Raw genomic sequence first — 20,047 nt, 5'->3', positions numbered from 1 at the left:
TCCAATGCTTTATATGGTTACTATGACTTGCGATTATCTGAGTTGTCCAAAATAATTAAGATTATGTACCTGCTGGAAATATGAAAACTGCTTAAGAGACACGCAAATGACCACTATTTTTCTATCTGTCAATAATAGTAAAATAAGAATTTAGACCTAGCTTATGAAACGCAAACTGCATTTCCCTGCAAACTGGCTGCGGAGAGAGGCCGTAGTTTACATATGTGCTGCTGCGTTCTCTGTAGCAGTGTACATAATGGCGGACAGCATACCCGTGAACGTACCTAACCCTGGTCGATAGATACCCATTTCGTGAGCTGAAGGATGTGTCTTCATGTACCATGTTATACTTTCTTGGCTTGACCCAATAAAGTGAATGCATGTATAGCGGTTGCTTTTGAAGTAACAAAAGCAATTCCATCAGTACTGGTGGCTCCGTTCACATCTTAGTCATTGATGTCTTAAGACATTTTGCTTTATTAGTAGAGAGAATGTTGTCGCATTGAAACAATGTGCCTTAGGGTGAAGAGAGCCAATGTACAAACGGGGCAAAAGCATCTTGAGAGTTCAAATCCAAAGATTGCCTTTTGTTAAGAAGAAATAATTTGACTGTTATTTTGGCAATGGGGAAAAAATGCTGAACTAATTGCACATTGATGTTTAAAAGCTTGAAGCTGCGACATTTAACAGGTCTATGTTGGTGTGACCGCATTGCAAGAAATTGTACCTTGTAGTTTCCGTTAATTCCATCATGCAAAGCGTCAATTACATGTATGTTCTGTGCTAGTGTAGATTACTTCACAAAAACAAGCTCCAGACTTTAGACTTATGTTTTCCTTATGTTTGTTTTCATAATGGAGCATTAGCAATACCAGTGGTCATATTTGTTTTAAAATCACTCCATAAACTGCCTATCAACCATTTACTTTGCTGCCACACTAACCAATAGGAATTACTTGCTGTTATTCCATGGTATGTACCTGACCATAAGGACATATCGAAAGCTTTTTATTAAATTCGTTTATTTTCACCCACAAAGATTTTTGGACAAATATGCTGTCATGATTTCTTATAGTCAGTGGCCTGGTCAAGTAGTTATTTACGCTATATTAGTTATTGAAATGTTTAGGTTTGCTACAGAGTGGAGGCATTACCTGATGACTTTGATATGGCCTAGGATAAATAGCTACCTTGGAAATGATACTAAGGTATATTTATTGTGATATTCCAGTGTACACTATCTGAATAGACTACTTTGATGTTCGAATGCAATGGCTTTACAGTATACTCTATGTTTATAAATAAAACGCTGAAAAGATTACTTGACTCTGGATCCGTTTGTTAAACAAATATATGACCTATTGGACAGATTTAGCCCCCAAATATCCGTTTTGAATAATTTTTTAAATAGGAAATGGAAATGTATGTTTGGATGACTATAAGAGAAGCTGGTTATATAAAACGGGAATGACTCTTAACGCCGGCCTTTTTTGGGGGTCCACGATTTCCGTCGCTGTCCAAGGTGCTGAAACTGAGCATTGCATAGAAGCAGCTATTTAGTATCGTATACTATATGAGCCATATAGGTTTTTCGTGTAATTGTCAATTACAGTTGACATCTCTTTTGAAATATGACATGCGTTTTGAAATGTTATACTGTGTATTCAATTCGGCACGCAGAAGAGGAACCAGGACTGTCGTTTTCATCGGTACTGTTTTTATCATCAACAACCATGTCAATGGTACACCTGAAAAAACTATGTGCACATGTAGAAATATTTCCTTCTTAAATATAAGCATCCATTACCTACATATAAATAATTCTCAGATCCTGGACAAAACGTGTTATATTATGCTCACAAAATAGATGAAATCATTATAAAATTGGACGGAAAAGACAACATGCAGAAAAGAAAGGAGAAACGAAAAAAATACAATGTCTTGCATCCATTCCCTTTTTCACAAAATAATTTGCCAGTGGTAACTTCGTAAAACATTAAAAAGACTCAACTACAAGGGGCGATATGGTCTATGTTTATCTAGGACGAAATTACGTATTAACACTATACAATTTGAGCCACAAAAACACAGCCGTAGAAAGACACACAAAACGTTTACGTAATCCTGTCAACAGTGAAATATGTACTTGTGCCATTTGAAGTAATAATTTGCCGTAGATCGATAAATATTTAGATGAATGTTTTCAGAGCCCCTGGCTCTAAGGCTTGGTAGAAATATATATAAGAGGCAGTAATCTGTGGTACAGACATATAACTTACGGTACAGGAACGCTTACAAGTCAGTGTAAACAAACAGCTATGGCGCCGTGTTGCGATGACATTATGTTGACGCAAGTCCATGGCGAATGCTCTTTGCTGCAGGGACGCACCAGGCAGTCTATCGTTTACTTACATCTATCAGAAATGGCATCGACGACCACGGCTATTCAGTTATAACCAAATAGACGTAAAAACGAAAATATGATATAGCTTGGGCTAAGTTTATGATATAATTATCCAGCTTGTTGTGTAAACGAATGGCATCGAAAGAAGTCAGATGGCGACCAGCACTGGTCTCCTCATGTTTACAACAGTGAGCAGACAAACTGATCTCCCTTTTATTCTTTTGGCATTCCTCCTTTTTACGAGTCAGTCATCAGTTTTTGTTGTTGTTGTTTTTTTTCTTCGGATCTCTCACCCGTCGTTTTTGTTTCTCGGTTGACCACTCTTTCAGAACATGCTGGTCTTTACTAAAGTGGCTTTGGCTCCATTCTGTCTTTGTAAAGAAGACAATACGCTAGCAAATGGTCCCCCTAGAGAGTCCGGGATAGAGGTGATGGCGCCTGGAGCCGAAGGCCAGCCTTGACTCGGTGCAGTACCACCCATACCGGCCACTGACGTCTTCACTGGCTCAACGGGCCCGTTCCCGGTAGTGTTAACCTGACCCGCGGTTGGGCTTGGTCCGCCGCAGTTGGTTGCAGGGTTAGGGTTTGGCCCAGGTCCTCCTGTGCTGTCAGGGTCGGTAGCTTTGGCCTCTTTGCTGTCCTCTTCTCTAGAATCTGATTTCTTTCCCGATCCATTCTTTGCTGCAGCTGCAGCAGCCGCAGCAGCGCGCTCTTGTTTGCGAAATTTGGCGCGTCTGTTTTGGAACCACACCTGTAGAAATCAGAGCTACTCAGCATCTCACACTGATAAAATAAAACTTAAATACTACATATGTCTAGTATAGCAAGTAAATCTACTTGAATTATCATTTTATTTCAATGGTTTTCGGTATATAAATATAGTTGTAAAACTAAGAGGCATTATTACATCTATATGCACCTGAACTCTGGCCTCCGTTAGATCGATTTTCAGGGCGAGCTCCTCTCGTGTATAAATGTCTGGGTAGTGAGTTTCAGCAAAAACCCGCTCGAGCTCCTTCAGTTGAGCGCTGGTGAATGTGGTCCGGATACGCCTCTGCTTTCTTTTCTCGTTTAAACCCCCGTGGTCGGTGAACAACTTGTAGGGAACTGTCAAAATACAGAAAGTATGGATATGTGAAAACAGCCCTAAAAGATTGCTAAACGATTCTGAAGCAGTGCGATTAAAATGGATTCACATTTGATGGATTAAAAACGAAATATAGTTTTGAAGGAAATATGGCTCCTTGCCTAATAGTTAGAATGCGATAAGGTCAAATCGTGATAAAAGATAATGTTACGAAAATCCTGATTCGGTTGTAATCTCGTTATCTGTGAAACGTAGTTGATTGAATGTTATTGGAGTCAAGATTGGAAACTTGTCATAAATGCTTGTATTCTCTTCCATAGTTGCTACTGTAACCTCAATCCAGTGTCAATAATGAGCTTAAGTCCTTCGTTATTTCATTATTTTCGAAGGTTTATGTCTCATCGCAAAGTAAATAAATTATGCCTATCATTTTGGCAGCTTAAGATAATTTTGTTGGCGGTTAGGGTGTGACTGGGATAGTGTAACCCCGTAACTGAATTACCTCTTGCCTGCAATCGCTTCTAACGTGATAAATTCTTTCATTTGTGTAAGCAAATTTCGTTTGGTAAATACTAAACACATTTCCATTTTCAAATGCAATCAAGGCGTCCTATATACCGGGCTGAGATTCCTGCGACTCTCAGCTGGTGTGCTAAATTTGGCTGTGGGCTTACCTGCGGCGTACGGGCTGCTCTGGTGGTCCCGCAAGGTTCCCAGACTACAGGAGCCGGGTGTCAGCGATGGACACCCGGAGGTGGCCCCAAACGTAGTCCTGATCGGGTTGTACTGAAAACCACTGGCCTGACTACAGGAGCTGAAGTCCGCATAGGCTGACGCCAGGCTCGACGTGTCCATCCCGGCCATACAGGACTCGTAGGCAGAGGAATTGAGGTAAGAATACTCCATTTTATACATCGAAAAGGCTCAATGTAGAATGAAAGCTGCACTCCCAAAGAAAAAAAAATACACACACAAACGTCAAATTCAAATTGGATTAAATTGGCGAGCAGCACATAAAACAAGCAACGCAAAAAGCTAGCGGAGTTGGGGAGCTTAGTTTTTACTGGTTTGAAGGAGGCTCGTGCCGTGGTAGATGTGCACTGCTCGCCGCCTGCTCCAAAACTGCCCTCCTTTATAGGAGCTGAGCCTTGTTTTATGAAAAGCCTCCCAAGGAGCCGCCTAGCCCCAGGTCTCTAGAGCATATAGTCCTCATAATAAACTTGGCTCTTTCCGCTTGGACAATAGCACAGCGTTTGGGTCTTATTGCTAGCGCTTTTTTACATGACAATAACTCATCAGTCTATTGGGCTGGCACTGGGGGATCGGGCTGTCCAACCTCCCTATCATTGATCCCCTGCATCTCTAATTAGAATTTAATACCCCGCCATTACGCGCCGGCCCCCTCCGCCGCGTAGCCCTCTCCGCTCAAACCGCCATCTTGCCCTTTAATTCAATCACACCACTTGGAAATAATGAAAGTTGGGTGACGATTCTCCCTGATCCAATTTTCCCCAAGCTTTTAAGCCTTTTAACCGACGTACACCTTGGGCTGAATTTTCGATAGCATGTCCCTGTCTCTTTCTCTCTTCCCAGTTCTCCTTATCTCTTCTGCCGTTTTATTTGCCTCTTTGGGCCGAATTGCTCGGGTTTAGGAGCCTGCTGTTGCCGGCAAAGTGCGAATGTCCCATGCTCAGTTTAGCAGGCTGTACAAGAGTGTTTCAGTGCATGCATAGACTATGACACATCAAGCCTTCCTGAATAGTAAATCAGGAATCCAAAACAGCTGTGATTCGCTGAAAGAAAAGTCAGCGGTTTGACAACAATCTTTTGTTCTTTTATTTTAATGATAAGAACAAGTAATAATAATAATAATAATAATAATAATAATAATAATAATAATAATAAATACTTGACGTTAATAAGACATTTATTAATGAGAATATTTATTTTTTTACTGGCCTTTCAAAAATCAGAAATAGCCCGGCGGTGCAGAATGTATGAGCTGCAAATTTTGTGCAGTTAGAAAATTTTAATTTCATATAAACTGATTCCGTGCTCTTCATTTCCATGGTGTTTTTCATGGTGGAGTTTTCGTAGTCGACTAATTTAAAAATCATTTTCTAATTGGCTTTATTGAAGTTATTATTTTCGTTAAAGGGCAAATAGCATTTTGGTAATGAGAGTAACAAACTCTTAAAATAATCATCAAACCTCTTATCTTAATATTGCCCAAGTACTTAATTTTGTTATGGTAACAAGTAGCTCTCTGGATTCCGCGTTCCTTTCTTGAGTTAGTTTAACACAATTATTGATTTGTGTGTAAAGTAGCCTATGCTTGGCTTTAGGCTTCAGAAACGGGATATCGCTAAAGGATATGTTAACCAGGATCGAACACATATTACAGTTACATCAATGACATTAAACATTTCAAATGTTAAAAAATAATGGAATAATTATACTTTTACGGACTATAATTAACATAGACCTGTTTAACCTACACACCTATGAAAACCTAAACTATATACCGAATGTTAGTATATTCAATGTTTTTTAAACCGTACAATGGAGATTCCCGTAAAAGAAATCAGGTGAATGCAGCTAAAAGTTTAACATTTTTTTGAAACCTTATTTTCATCAAGAAAACTAGTTCACTCCTACGGCCGCGACAATTTTTTATTCTCAACAAAAGTGTTTTGAGGCATGAAACAGACTGTCGATTAAGCTATGCTTTTGTGCCATTTCTTTCTTTCTTTTTAATGACAGTTAACGAATTTATCCTTATATGAACCAAAATGCACACTGGGTGCACAGTTGAGACATCCTGAATTTTGGGACTTGAATTTCAAGCTTTTTTTCCACTATTTCACCTGCGTCTGTTTTCTCCTTTTCCTTTAATGGCCCTTGTTTCCTATTGAAATAAAGATAATCATTAAAGATCACTCTTTCTTGATGCAACCCAGTCCCCTTTATGTAAATTCCTTTTTCTTTCTACACGCGAGTTGTGACTTAAAGTTGTACCAAATGGTTAATTTGATTATAGAAACCAAAGACCAACTGGCCCACCATCCTCCCTCCACGCGCCTGGCAGGGAAAAGAAGCTATCTCGAGGAATTAATCTAATAACATACAAAGGGCCGAGAAGTCTTTTCTGATATTTTGCCGAGGCAAATAGAATTATAGCTTTTACCATCAGTTTCTCCTATTCAAACGGTCCTTTATTGTCGTGCTCTATAGTCCACCAGCCATTGAAACGCCCATCCTTTATATTTTCAACATCTCCTTTTATACCGTCAACTGGTTCCACGATCTGTTGGGCGGTATAAAATGTCAACCTCGTACATTTAATATTACTGTTAAATTTGACACCTGTCCACTTTCTCAAAAACACGCTCACACGCACATACACAATCACTATGATTTGAGCCGAATTTTCTACAGTGTGTAAATCAACAGTGCAAATCGGCACAGGCCTAATAGGTCAGTGACATGTGGTACTCTAAATTAAGCTTCATCTTACCCATAAATCGTAAAACTGGGGGTTTATCCCTGATTAACACTATGGTAATGGATTAATAGGCATAATTTCGACGTTAATCAGTGATTTAATGACTCATAAATAATAGAGTCCATGTGGCTTCACTTAAATAAATCAAAGAAACTGCGAAGCTTACAAGACATACATTTCAGATGGCTAAGTGACTGACAATAGGGACAGGCATTAAAAAGTCACAGAGGAGACCGCTTCGCGTTCATCGCGCCTTGTCGTTGCTCTGTGCTGGTGGAATGCGCGTTAGCAGGCAGACAAAAAAAAGAACAAAATACCATTGTGTATGGACGGATGGGACTCATCACAGATCCAAAAGGGGCGGAAAAAATAGAGGATGGTAAAATAGAGAAGGCAAAGGGGAGGGACCGCTGTCAGGTTGAACATAACGTCTTACTTTGTGCCGAGGAAATCTTAGCGCTATCAAAGCGAGAATTAATAAGGGCATGTGTTTCAACAATCGCGGACACAGCCTCGGGGAGGCTTAACGTTGCTAGTCTGCCCTATTCCGCATATTAAAAAGCAGTTGATTTTTGTTGTCTTGTGATCGCATTACTTAATCATATTTTTATTTTCATCATACTCTCGCAATTAAAAACAAAAGTTATAAACTCCAGCCTTACCATCTTTGACAAAATGCTAAAACGTTTGTGCTGTACAGGTTATTATTTCGAATTCTTGCAGAATGAGTATTATCGAACTACACAGAGAAAGACTGAAAGAAAGTGTGTCCTTCAGAGGCGATGTTGCTCTGGAGTGACCTTAAAATAATCCATCATCCAGTAAGACATTTCAAGTCTGTCAATCAAACACACACTCTTTCACGGTGGTTTTTTAACTTTCAAGGGAATTTTGTTACAAAGATGGAAAATGAAAACCCCAGTTAATAACATTTTCTAAACAGCTTATAGCAGGTCCACTAATAACCCGGACTGCTCAGTGAAACGAGCATTTTTGTTTACGGTGCCTTTTTGGAGAACTGATGTGATGGCAACCTGAAACATGCTCTGGTACGAATTGTATTACAATTAGTCGACCATGGATCTTCGATAGCGCCTTTGAAACATGACATGCGAAAATTACATTATAATTTAATTATGATTTCTGCCGCCCTCCAAAACGATATCCTACCAGGAAGATCGAAAGACATCCGCAACACAGTGGTCCTGATGATGATGATGATGCTGATGATGATGATGATGATGATTGTGATGATTGTGGTGGTGGCGGTCTGCGACAGAAATGTCTGATATTGGTAACTGCATAACATTTTGTAAAGATCACGCAACCATCTACATCAGAATATAGCTAATACTGTCTCATTATGGGCTATCTGCAGTCTGCGAGTACTTGCATACCGGAATTCAAACTAGGACGAGATGCAACAATGCTGCTGAGCGCGGCAATCCGTGCTTTCATCCGGGATGTAGTTTTTCGACGCTTACCATGTGGCCAGCCCTGCATCGGACCAAGTGACCACGAGGCCTGGCCTTCAGAGAAGTAGATTAGCATAAAAATCTTATTCTGCGGGCATGGCATTAGCAAACATATTACCCTCTCACGCGGATTTGGCCCCGCCGAGATACTCTGCTCGGAATCAATTACTAAATTACTCCAAACTCGAAGTCGACATTAACGGGAGAAGAAATGCCATCGACCGGACCGAAATAAGATTTTGAAAAGATGTGATCATTTAATCTCTTGCCTGTGTGTTCAAGAATTTGATTCATAAAATTGTCTAAAATGAGATAGAATTAAATTCTTATCGGTGTCCGCTGTCATCGTTTCATCTCGTGCCGTGTAGAGTTGGTTTAACAATGACCCTTATTAGATCCTGCCAAGACCGCCGGTAGCTTGCACTCATAGGCACTATTTCGCTCTTAAACCGCCAATGTGGGGCTCTAAACTAATTTTACTGTAACCTATACGTCACCTGATATGTCTTTTTAGCATGATACTGTCGATCTTTTATATTTTAGAGCAAACCACCTGTTTAGACTACTAAAATAATCTTCACTTAAAAAAAACCCGTTAACATAAGCGTAACAAATCGTCTTGAAAAGAGACGCGTAATGATACTCTTATTTAGCAAAATGACTGTGTATTAAAGCGAAAGAGGGCGTGCCTGTTTATTTTTAACATAGTTTAAATAGAAGAACAAGGTCAATCGTGCAAACTGTACCCAAAGATCTGAGAGGAGGCATATTTTCTTTAGCATACTGGCATTATTCTCTGCATTAGCAATTGACAATTATTAGGCCAGATCTCATAAATCAGCCGGCGGGCCGTTATTATTGGTGAATAGAATGGCCGGGGAAGCTCGGGTCACTGTCATTAACCAGAGCCGTCTCTATGCTACTACACAGGCGGCCTGGTCGGCCCCCCGAAGGCATCTGGGTCTGTGTAGGACCTGCTGGCTAATATCGCCGTGTGCGGGGCTAAATGCTTAATCACACATGCATTAGCGAGAGACAGCGGGCTATTGTGTAGAACGAAGGTTTACTGGAATTAAGCGATTAATGACCAGCTCCGCGACAGGCGACGCCGCAGCACATCGAGAATGATTGAGCGTTTTTTAATGTTTAAAAAATCCCTCTTGGCCTCTCAGGGCCCCCTTGTTGGCCTTCAAAATTGACTCGCAATTACAGTAGGCCAAATCCTGCCATCTATTAACCTATCAGAAGTCAAAATTAGAGCGCGGTTTGGGGCTTTTTTCTCAAAAAATTGTTACGGGTGTTGTCGAGGCATTGCGCGATTGCTCAAAATGCAGAAATGACATATAAGCATTTTCCAGTCATCTCATATTGCTTAAATGCTCATTTATTTATCTTTGTTGGTAATTGTTCCATATACCCCTAGAAGCTTATTAGAACAGAAGCTGGTTCATACTTTCCATTTTCTTATTACTCATTATTAACATAAATATTGTGTTAATTTTAAACTGATTTAATTTCTCATATGAGTTCATGGAAAGTGACATCTTGGCTTCTCGCGTCTAGCACTGACAACAACCTGCACACTTAGCTGAACTGGCCATGAACACTGAATTTCCCACTGTGGGCACAAAGACCACCATTCTTTAGCATCCAAAGTGACGATAAATCACATGCGACCCTTGTCATATTTTGGGAGCATTTCATTTCTTGCCATGGAACAAATGTTTCTGATGAATGAAAACGGATATCAAAGGTCATTGATGCGGCGCTCATGACCGTATGAACCCACGCTCTTGTAGGGCCTGGAAGACATTCAGGGTTTTTCCCCTTTGTTGTGGAAAAGGCGCTCATTGAAAAACAGGCACAATTTTGTAGGCAACTATGTGTGGTGTGTATATATATATGTATATATGTATATATATATATATATATATATATATATATATATAGCTGGTTCTGTAATATAATAATAATTGTTATGACACCATAAAAAAGTTGTTTAAGCTTTATGCTTTCAGCTGTTGCTTGCAGAATGATGCCCATACCCCACAATCAATGCTTCAGCACATTTCTAATCACAGTAATGGTGGTGAATGAATTATACCGCCCTCCTTCATGCAGTGTGCCAGTTGGAAGCAACAGGGTGTCACCTGACGGTTAACCGCTCTGATTTTCCTTCCATCCCAGCAGTCCCTGGCAGAGATAAACTCATATTATGGCCTCGACAGGAGTCTTAGATCTGACGCAATGCTTTGCACATATGATTACAATCTAATCCAGGGTTGAAAAAAAGTAGACCAGCTGATAAGACAATGTTTTATTGGTTGACAGGTTTGCTAAACCACTCATCTTGTAGCAGCCCCTGTGAAATATGATAAGAATGCTGGCATAGTCTGGACATCACATGATAAACTCTAGTGTCAGTATGCACTTTTTTTAGACTAGCAAAGAGACATCGCCAAATTAGAATGAATACGGATCTATAAGAATACTGGGGACTCGGCTGGACCAGATTAACCTAAATTTGGTTAATGCTGGTCTAATGGGAAAATTGCAGTGGCGCAGGGCATAGACAGTTTTACTGAGAGCCATGAAGGATAAGGGCTCTGTGCTGTGCCCTAGTAAATTTTATTTTGTGATGATATTCACAGCATCAGCATCCACACCTGCTTGCTTATGTGTTCATTCCACAATAGCGAGTGTTCCAAACTAACAATGGTGTGGGAGTACCCTGGTAAAAAGCATCTGCTTTAATAGACCGATCGTTACTGACATTTATATAGCGATTGCTACTGACATTTAAGACTGTAAAGAATACGGAAAGGATAAGAATAATCCTTAGCTATAGTTTATAGCTAATTCATTTTTAAATCCTGCTTAAGGACTATGCTTATATCTAAAGATTTTTTAGTAATCTTAGTAATAATATTTTTAATTACTGCTTTGTATGTGAAACAATTGCATATTAAATGCATACTTACATACAGATTGCTCATAATGTTGAGAGTCTATCAAAGGAATATAGAGGTTATGCATGTTAAAATAGCTCTATCATGAAAGGCATCTAAAGGAAGTTTCAGGAGTCTTTCTTTCAGTCTTAGTGTTCTCATTTGTAGAGACAGATCCCAGAGTGATGGCACAGCTGGACTGAGGTCGGGGTTGAGACCTGGCTCGCCACACAGATCTGCGACGTGGAGGCCTGAGGTGAGGTATTGAGTTGCAGCACCAGAGTAGAGCCGAGAGCCAGCAATAACGCTAATTTGATAAAAGAAAGTGGTTTTCTGAATATAGTTGGGGTGGAAGCGATACCCTCTCATATCTATTTCCAGATTGAGGCCTGAAGTGAGGGAAACGGCAGAAAGGAAATACACCAGCAAGGTTGTTCTCTGGGGCAAGGAAGAAACTTTAAACCACGCCTACATAAGACTCCACCAATGTTGCATCAAGTGCTGCCTCCATTTTTTAGATAAAAAATAAGAAAAGGAAATCAAGTCTTAGTAACCTAGCAAGTTATATAACACAATTTCAGTTTTAAACATAAAATAGGCCTACTACTGTTGATTACTCATAACAATAGTTCAAAATGTATTTATTTTCTTTTTCATGATAGGCTGTTATTTTCAGCGTGCCTCTCAACTGGTCTAAAACTGGGAGGGTTTTTCTTGGCCACGTGCAGGGCAGATTGATGTCATTGTCTCGGCACACTGACCTTTGCTGTAGTATCCACGGCAGACATCACAAACTCTCACATCAATTTACCCCAATTGGATGTGGCATGTCTTGGCTAACTCAATTTGTGCAGAAATGCACCTGTCTCTGCCTTCTCTCCCTATAGATTTGCCGAGGGGGGGGGGATTCTCTCTCTCTCTCTCTCTCTCTCTCTCTCTCTCTCTCTCTCTCTCTCTCTGCAGATGCAGGCTCTTTGCAGCAGGCCTGGTGTGGTTTCCAAGGTCTGGGCAGAATGTCTCCGAGCGCCAGAAGGAGAGGCCATTAGCCGCGCGCTAATCACATTACTGCACGTTAAAGGGGGAAGTGAAGGCAGGCAGGGGAGGGAGGAAAGGAAGGGAGAAAAGTTTAAGGTGTTATTAAGGCTGTTCATCTCTCAAATGCACGGTGCTGCATGCTTGCAGGAGTTTGCGGTTCTGCATTTGCCCGTTTTCCTGTTTTTGAGCATGTGAACATGGGTCTGGATGTGATCCTGACTATGCACTTGTAGTATGTGCATGCTTGCTTGAGCTCACATGTACAGTGTGTATGTGCCTGACTGAATACATGCATGCTTTTGTTTGTGTGGCTGCGTGGGTGCGACCATGCACACGCATGTGTAAATGATTTATTTAGGCTATGCAGAGCAGGCACGCTGTCACAGATGAATAATATGAGTGGCTTTATGAGCATTAGGTAATGAGCAGCATGCTGGGAACTGAGTGATCAGCACCAGCTCTCTGCACAGGGGTCTTCCATCTGTGCTGACACAGTGATTACAGCCCACACACACACACATATACGCACTTTCTCACAAACCTATAGTCACTACAGAGACATACTCTCTCACACACATACACAAACAAAACCACACTTTCTGCTCAGTGATATGTGAAAACTAAATCTTTTTATTATCTGATATTTTGTTTGATATCATCACAATGACACCACAATATATATTGTTTGAAAAATTCACACATGTTCATATGAAAATGTAATAATGTGAAGGGTTCATAGAGCCTCTGTTAGGCATTACAATATAAAATACATATTTAGTTAAAACAAATGGCTTGACTCTATTTTGGTCACTCATTTTGATTGTTCTATGTACACTATTTGATAATAAAGATTTCTCAGACAATTGCTCATACTATATTAAAGCAGTGCAAAGTGGAAGGAGATGGGTATGTGTGTAAAAAAGTAGCATTATATTTTGATTGGTGAAGGTATAATTAAGGTTTACAGCAATACCAAAGTCTTATTACATATTTGGCATCATTACCAAATAATGCTTCGTTTCTTTCTTCTTTCAGAATTTTTATGAAACTTTGGTCCCACTCAGACTTGAGTGAATATAAAACTAGGCTTGAATATACTGTATATCTTAGGCTTTGAAAATGGCTAATTCTGAGTATACCCACCATATAGGATCAATGCATTAAGACAGCCTTGTTTAGCTTGACTGACCAAAGGTCAAAGTCTTACCACACTGTGCCCCCAAGGCACACAAGTCATGAGAGGGGGACACTGACCAACCCACAGAGTGTGTTTGTGTGCTCCACTGCCCCCTCCCTCTCTCTGTTTTCTAGGGTCACGGGTAGTGACCTCTTATTACCAGCAATCCCTCACACAAGCTCACTGATAGAATGACCAGTATGTCCCCAAACACATCGCTGTGGCATCACAACTCACACACACACACACACACACACACACACACACACACACACACACAGACAGACAGACAGACACACACACACACACACACACACACACACAAACACAAATGGTGAGCACCCCCCTTCCCCTGGTCCAGTCTGACCCCACATTGCCTCCCCATTATAAGGGACTGCAAAAGCTTTTAGGTCTACACTAACACTGAAAGATTGATGGTGTAAAATGCTGGATGGAAGGTGGTGTGTGTGTGTGTGTGTGTGTGTGTGTGTGTGTATATGTGTGGTTGTTGTGGTGGTAGTAGTGGTGGTGGGGGTTGGGGTGGGCACAGAGCAGGTGGTTAAAAAGAAAATGCCCCCCTTTTAATGTGAGGCGCGGAGCATAATTCAATCATTATGAAAAGGGAGAGAGGAGCCAGAGAGGCTGGATGGATGGATGGCTGTGGGGCTGAGAGCCGCATCCAGAGAGGCTGGATGGATGGATGGCTGTGGAGCTGAGAGCTGCATCCAGAGAGGCTGGATGGATGGATGACTGTGGGGCTGAGAGCTGCATCCGGAGCACCAGCAGCCAATGGAAAGCTGAGCTCTGCTGCACGACAGGTGAGAGGACACCAGTACCTTCTCCTCTGGCTCCCTGTCCTGTCGACAGGATTAGTGTTTACAACATAAAGAAAAATCTAATGCACCAGTGTAATGTTGGAAGTAGCATTTGGGGTTTTTCTGTTTATTTCACAGTATTAATAGACCATGTGATCACTTTATTAGGTAGTCCTACTTTATAGCTGTATCAAAAAGCCTGCTTTTAACTTTGCAGTCAATTTAAGTTGTAATCCATTACTCCACTATTCCCTGCACTGTCATTCTATTCTGAAGTCAGCTGATTGACTGGGTCAGAGACCTGTACCCTATGTAGGTTGGATCAACATTTATTGGCCTCTTTCATGATGTAGTTTTGGCCAAATGACAGGTATTAGCTGGAGGTTTTAATATACATTTATGTTGTAAATGAACATGCAAATATATACATATACACAAAAAATATCACCTATTAATTATTTTGAAGCAGGTGATTCATGAAAGAAGGCACTGGAAAGAAGGCACTGGAAACACAACAGACGTGCTTTCATCAGTCCGTTTATGAGTGCATAACACATCAAATAAGGCAGGCTGTTAAACCGGTATCCTAAAGATGAAGCTATGAAGTAAGTGTAATGAACTTTCAAATCGGGGTACATTTTGTTTTGAAGATATTTTTGTGTACCTGCAAATATAATAGATATACTTTCAGTTAAATGTCACCATGTGTAAACTGCACAGTGCTGAAGCTAAAAAATATATATGGGTAAAAAAAATGCATATTTTAATAAAGAATTTGCACACACAATTTTTATGAGCTCATAACAGATGATGTACAGTATGTATATGAGAATAGCTTCAGTAAAAAGCTCAAATAGCTCCAGTTGTTATAATAATTTAATTAATTATATATGGTCTAGTTACCACCAAGTGCAGATGGAAAATGGCATTGGATGGTACTTGGCATTGGGCCATCCTGAAGTGTGATACTGGTCATGGCCAAAAATGGTATCAGTGCTTCCTCACATTGACAGTATCATTTAACTGAAGACTAGCCTCTGTCTGTCCATAGAACTGGATCCAGAAAGCTAAGTACATGTGGACTGCCATAAGGAATGCTTTTGGGCATAATGGGATTAAACTAGATTAATAAAACACAAAAGAAGTCAGATCCCTTGATAATTTGTTGTCTTTTACCAATTTCTTCCCATTACACCTGTTTAATGAACACCATAAAACATTGAACTTCAGATGTACCCAGTGAACTTCCAGTTTCTGGCATTTGTTAGGCCTTTTTACTTTCTTTAATTGCTTCTGCCCTCTTCCGGGACTCCATCGAATCGAGCGCTGTTATCGGAGCTCCAGACAGTTCCCATGTCTCTCATCCAGCCTTCCTCTCTCTTTATCATCCTCTTTTCCCCTCCTTTCCAGGCTCTCCCCCTTTATCGGTGTCTTCTTCACTTCCCGTCGCAAGACGTATTGATAATTCCCCGCCAAAAATATGATTCCAGTTTATTCTACAGAGCAAAAATCCAATAGCGTAGCCTCCAATTGGATTGCACTTGCGTTTGAGGTTCTTTTTTTTTCTGGAGTAGGGAACAATAGAGACAGAAAGGACCCGGCCCCAGACATTCGACATGAGATTATTGTTAAACAGAGACCTGATAGAATTACGGGAAGCAATAGATGATAATTGCATCATGGTATGATTCCTGCTCACTGTACAACGGTACATATTCATCTAGCTTATGCATGGACTTGGAGCACAGATGTGGCATGGAGGAAATGAAGCTGGGCTAGAGGAGAGAAGGAAACCTGGGAGGACCCCAGCCATGTTGTCTGGTACAGAGACAGTGCCGGAGAAGGGAAAGGCATTATGGATATCACCATCTGATAAGTGTATACCTCAAATGGATTTATTTCATGTACAATGCCTTGTATATCAGATGATTCCCTTTGGTTAAGGATGCAGTAAATAGAAAAGGTTTTTGTGTTGTTTGTTCTGTTTTGCAAAGAGTTTTATAAAGATTAAGAAAGAAATTAATGGTTGTCAGAAATTACATTAAAATATTTTTAAATTGTTTTTATTCATAATGTCAATTACAACTGTTAAACTTCAATTGTTTTTATTTTATTCTATTTTATTTATTTATTTATTTTTATTTAATGAATGCAAATAAATACCTAAGGGTCTGTTTACCTGTACTATAAATCAGGTAATATAAATATTAAATTCATTATTTAAGGTTTAGTTAAGCCCTGCCACCAAGCATTTCATGCAAACTTTATAATGACTTTGTACAAATGCTTTAAGTGTGTATACATTCTAATATCATTCTAATATGCATGGCTTTTGTACAGTAAGAGCCCCCACAGGCACTCCATTATTCTTGACCAAATATAAAATAAATAATTTTAAAAAACATTACCAAGAAAATGCATGTACAAACACACTCTCACACACTCACACTCACACACACACACACACACACACACACACATGTACACACACACACACACACACACACACAGATAAACAAACAAACTCAGAGTAATTCAATTTGGCCAGGGCCAGCAGTGGTGGTTCTGGCGTGGGGGGTTTGGGGAGGGGGAGTAATAGCAGCAGGTCCTGCCAGTGAAAGATCGGCGCTTTTACAAGCAGAGACAAAGGAAAAGAAAAATCTCAAAAGCGCCTAACTCTGATGCTTGAGGAAGTTTAAAAAAAAAGTCCAGGGGGTGGGGACGTTGTGCTGGGGGTCACTCTGCCTGCCTGGCTGCTGGCTCGGCACGCTGTGTGAGAGCGCGTGTGTGCGCGGGTGGGCGGGCAGGCGGTTGGGCAGGCAGGCAGGCTCGCGTGTGTGTGCGTTTGTGTCGGCCAGTGTGGGTGTGTGTGTAGTGGGGTGGGCCAGAGGGGTTAAGTAGGATAGAAGGCACCCATACTTCAGATTGGCAGCAAGCTGCCGCAAGTCTAATCTAATCAAGGGGCCTCGAAATTCAATTAGGCCCATCTCTGGGGGCCCTGCCGCCAGCTTGCCGAAGGTTTGTCTCTCCTTCCCGTCGCCCTGTCGCCCGTCCTCCCCCCTGCAGCCCTGCCCAATCCTGCCACGCTGCGCCAGATGAATGCAGATGAAATTTGAAATATGAAAATCTCCAATAATTTATGGATGTTGTCAGGGGCGGTGAGGGGAAGCTTGGCTGCCAGCGGGTAATTCCTCCCTCAAGAGGAGGAAGCGCCCTCTTACTGGGGGAGACAGAGGTGAACACTTCTGTTTATTGTGCAGAAATATATACATGGTTAAAAGAGTGCACACACGCACACACTGCATCATCGTTCTCACCTGCAATAGAGTTCATGCTCTGCCAGTCACCTAGATCCAGTCACCTATTCTGGTAGTAAACACACACGCACTGTGCTAGGTGAGTGTGGCGTGGTCTTAGGCATCTCTATGCATTAGCACGTCACCAGGGGACCTGCTATTCAGAAGCATTCAGATGTCGAACGAACACAAAAAGACACATCCGTACTGCACATTCCACATCTGTATGCATCTCCACTTCATCTGAAGGGGACGGACAGTGAATGATGGGCATATTCAGCAGCTCTCTCCTGGCCTTAAACGGGGTTGCAAGGGAGGGGCAGAGAGGCTCTTAGACAAATTACAGCTCATTAGATCCTGCCTCTCACCGGCGTGTCATGTCAGGGGGGAATCTTTTTCATTTGCGCAAATTTGCCTGGAATTTGCTCCGTTTTTTTTCCTGCTCTCCATTATCAAACGCAAGAATCCGATTAGGCCGTGATTATTCTCTTACTCTTTCGTGCCCTGCATACGGCCTCTCTCTCTCTCTCTCTCTCTCATCTCTCAGTCGCATCGGCTCTCACGCTCAGCTTCTCTCTCTCTCTCTCTCTCTCTCTCTCTATCTTTCTGTTTCTCTCCCTTTATCACTCCATCTCCAATTGAGTCATAATTCTACTGTTGCACATAGTTGCATCGCCTGTCTGAGTCACAGGTGCCAAGACCAGTATTTACTGTGGTTGAAGTGTATTGAAGGTAACATTCATAAAGAGATAATTTCTCTTTTGTACATTATTAGGAAGGACCATGTTTATACTTTCGTTTCTTCATATCAAGCATTTTAGAACAAATGGATTAATGATTAAAATTTATTAATTATTTACTGCAAAGCATTTTATCTGTTTTTTTGAACTACTTATTTTCAAATTCATTGGGCATATTTGCTTTAATATTTTTGAGCTTCACAATACTTCTCCATAACAGCAACTCTGAGATATAGTTGTGTTATTAAGATGGATTTCTAAATTATATCTTCAGTGAAACACTCTTCATACAGTAACACTTTTAAAAATACACACAGCCATTTGTGTTGTTGTTACAGTATATTATTTAAATGATATTGGTCTATACTCTGGTAATTCAAACACTGTCTCCCTGTAACCCAACAAATAATCTGTCATGAACAGCCACAATTGATTAACTGGAATTTCAGAGGTTCCAGGTATTCTTCAGAATTAATTTCTGAGGAAGTCAACTATGTTAATTTGATCACAATATTTACAGTTAAAGGCAAGTTTAATCTTGAAATGTTTTGCAAAGTATATTTTTATCATAACCCCTGAAACAGTTAGAATTTCATTTCAGCGTCTAGTTTTGTGGTATACCACTGTGGTATTCTGTAGTATCTAGATAAGCAACATGCCTTTGCACTACTGTTTAATGAAATACCATCAAACCCTATCGGCTCATTCAAGGGATGAATGAACACTCATGCAGAGACAAATTCAAATCTCACAGAACAGGTGAAAGGAATTCCTATGGTTAAATAATCACTTAAATTAGGCAATTAAATCCTAAATTGCAATTAGATTAACACGATCCTGTGGCTGCAAATATGACCCCCCACCCCTGTTCTAATCACCACTAGACAGTGATCCTGTACTCCAGGTTTACCTCAAACACTTAACCACTACTGGCACAGTATAGTTGTGAATAGACCACTGCATTCTTTAACTCTGGATAAAACACAACTTAATGAAAAGAAATATAGCATATGGTCCTTTATTGCACAATACTTATTAATTCCTAATAGCCCAGATAAGCAGTACTAAAAATGAATAACAAGAAAATAAATAAGTAACACAATCTATTTAATTAAATATTTTTAAAAGGATGGTTCAGATAATAACAAGCTGTCATTTTGTAATAACATAATCGCAATTCAAAATCGTGTTTAATTTTTCTCCTACCCCTAGGCTACAAATATACATATGCACGTGTGTGTATTCCTGTGTGCATATATTTATGCACTAGTTTGCGCAGAACAGAACATATATCAAAATGACATTTAAAAAGAAAAAATAAAAGGCATAATTATCCAAAAAGGCAAAAGAGAACCTTTTGATTTTGCTTTCTATGCCTCAAGGTGTCGTCAGAAATTTCCCCTTCACTTTCAACCGAAAGTGAACAGGAGAGAAAGTGAACGAAAAGGGAACCGTCGTAAATGACCCTGCTGAGCGAGGGCAAACAAGCTTACCGCCCCCCTCCCCATCTCTCTCCCTCTCTCCCCCATCACTCGTTCTGTCTCTCGGCCGGTCAGAAACAAGGC

The 20,047-nt window shown here is 40.5% G+C and overlaps 2 protein-coding genes across 12 annotated transcripts in view; one reads left to right on the top strand and one right to left on the bottom strand.

Annotated features, from left to right (window-relative positions):
* The window catches only part of limch1b (LIM and calponin homology domains 1b), a 65,188-nt gene extending 63,869 nt beyond the window's left edge, over window positions 1–1,319 (top strand). For all 11 annotated transcript variants that reach the window (XM_035531966.1, XM_035531965.1, XM_035531974.1 and 8 more), the window contains one exon: window positions 1–1,319. This exon is cut by the window's left edge and continues 527 nt beyond it. The gene's annotated coding sequence lies outside the window, so the exon portion shown is untranslated.
* A 1,251-nt stretch (window positions 1,320–2,570) lies between these two features.
* Window positions 2,571–4,526, bottom strand: phox2bb (paired like homeobox 2Bb). Its single transcript, XM_027002145.2, has 3 exons — window positions 4,166–4,526; window positions 3,324–3,511; window positions 2,571–3,155 (listed from the first exon to the last, which is right to left on the bottom strand). The coding sequence occupies exons 1-3, from the start codon at window positions 4,404–4,406 to the stop codon at window positions 2,730–2,732; spliced, it is 855 nt and encodes a 284-aa protein (XP_026857946.1). The 5' UTR covers window positions 4,407–4,526; the 3' UTR covers window positions 2,571–2,729.
* Window positions 4,527–20,047: the final 15,521 nt, after the last annotated feature.

Source organism: Electrophorus electricus, chromosome 12 (assembly GCF_013358815.1).
Source record: "Electrophorus electricus isolate fEleEle1 chromosome 12, fEleEle1.pri, whole genome shotgun sequence".
Lineage (NCBI taxonomy): Eukaryota > Metazoa > Chordata > Actinopteri > Gymnotiformes > Gymnotidae > Electrophorus > Electrophorus electricus.
The sequence above is the reverse complement of the archived record's forward strand: the minus strand, read 5'-3'. Positions and strand labels throughout refer to the sequence as shown.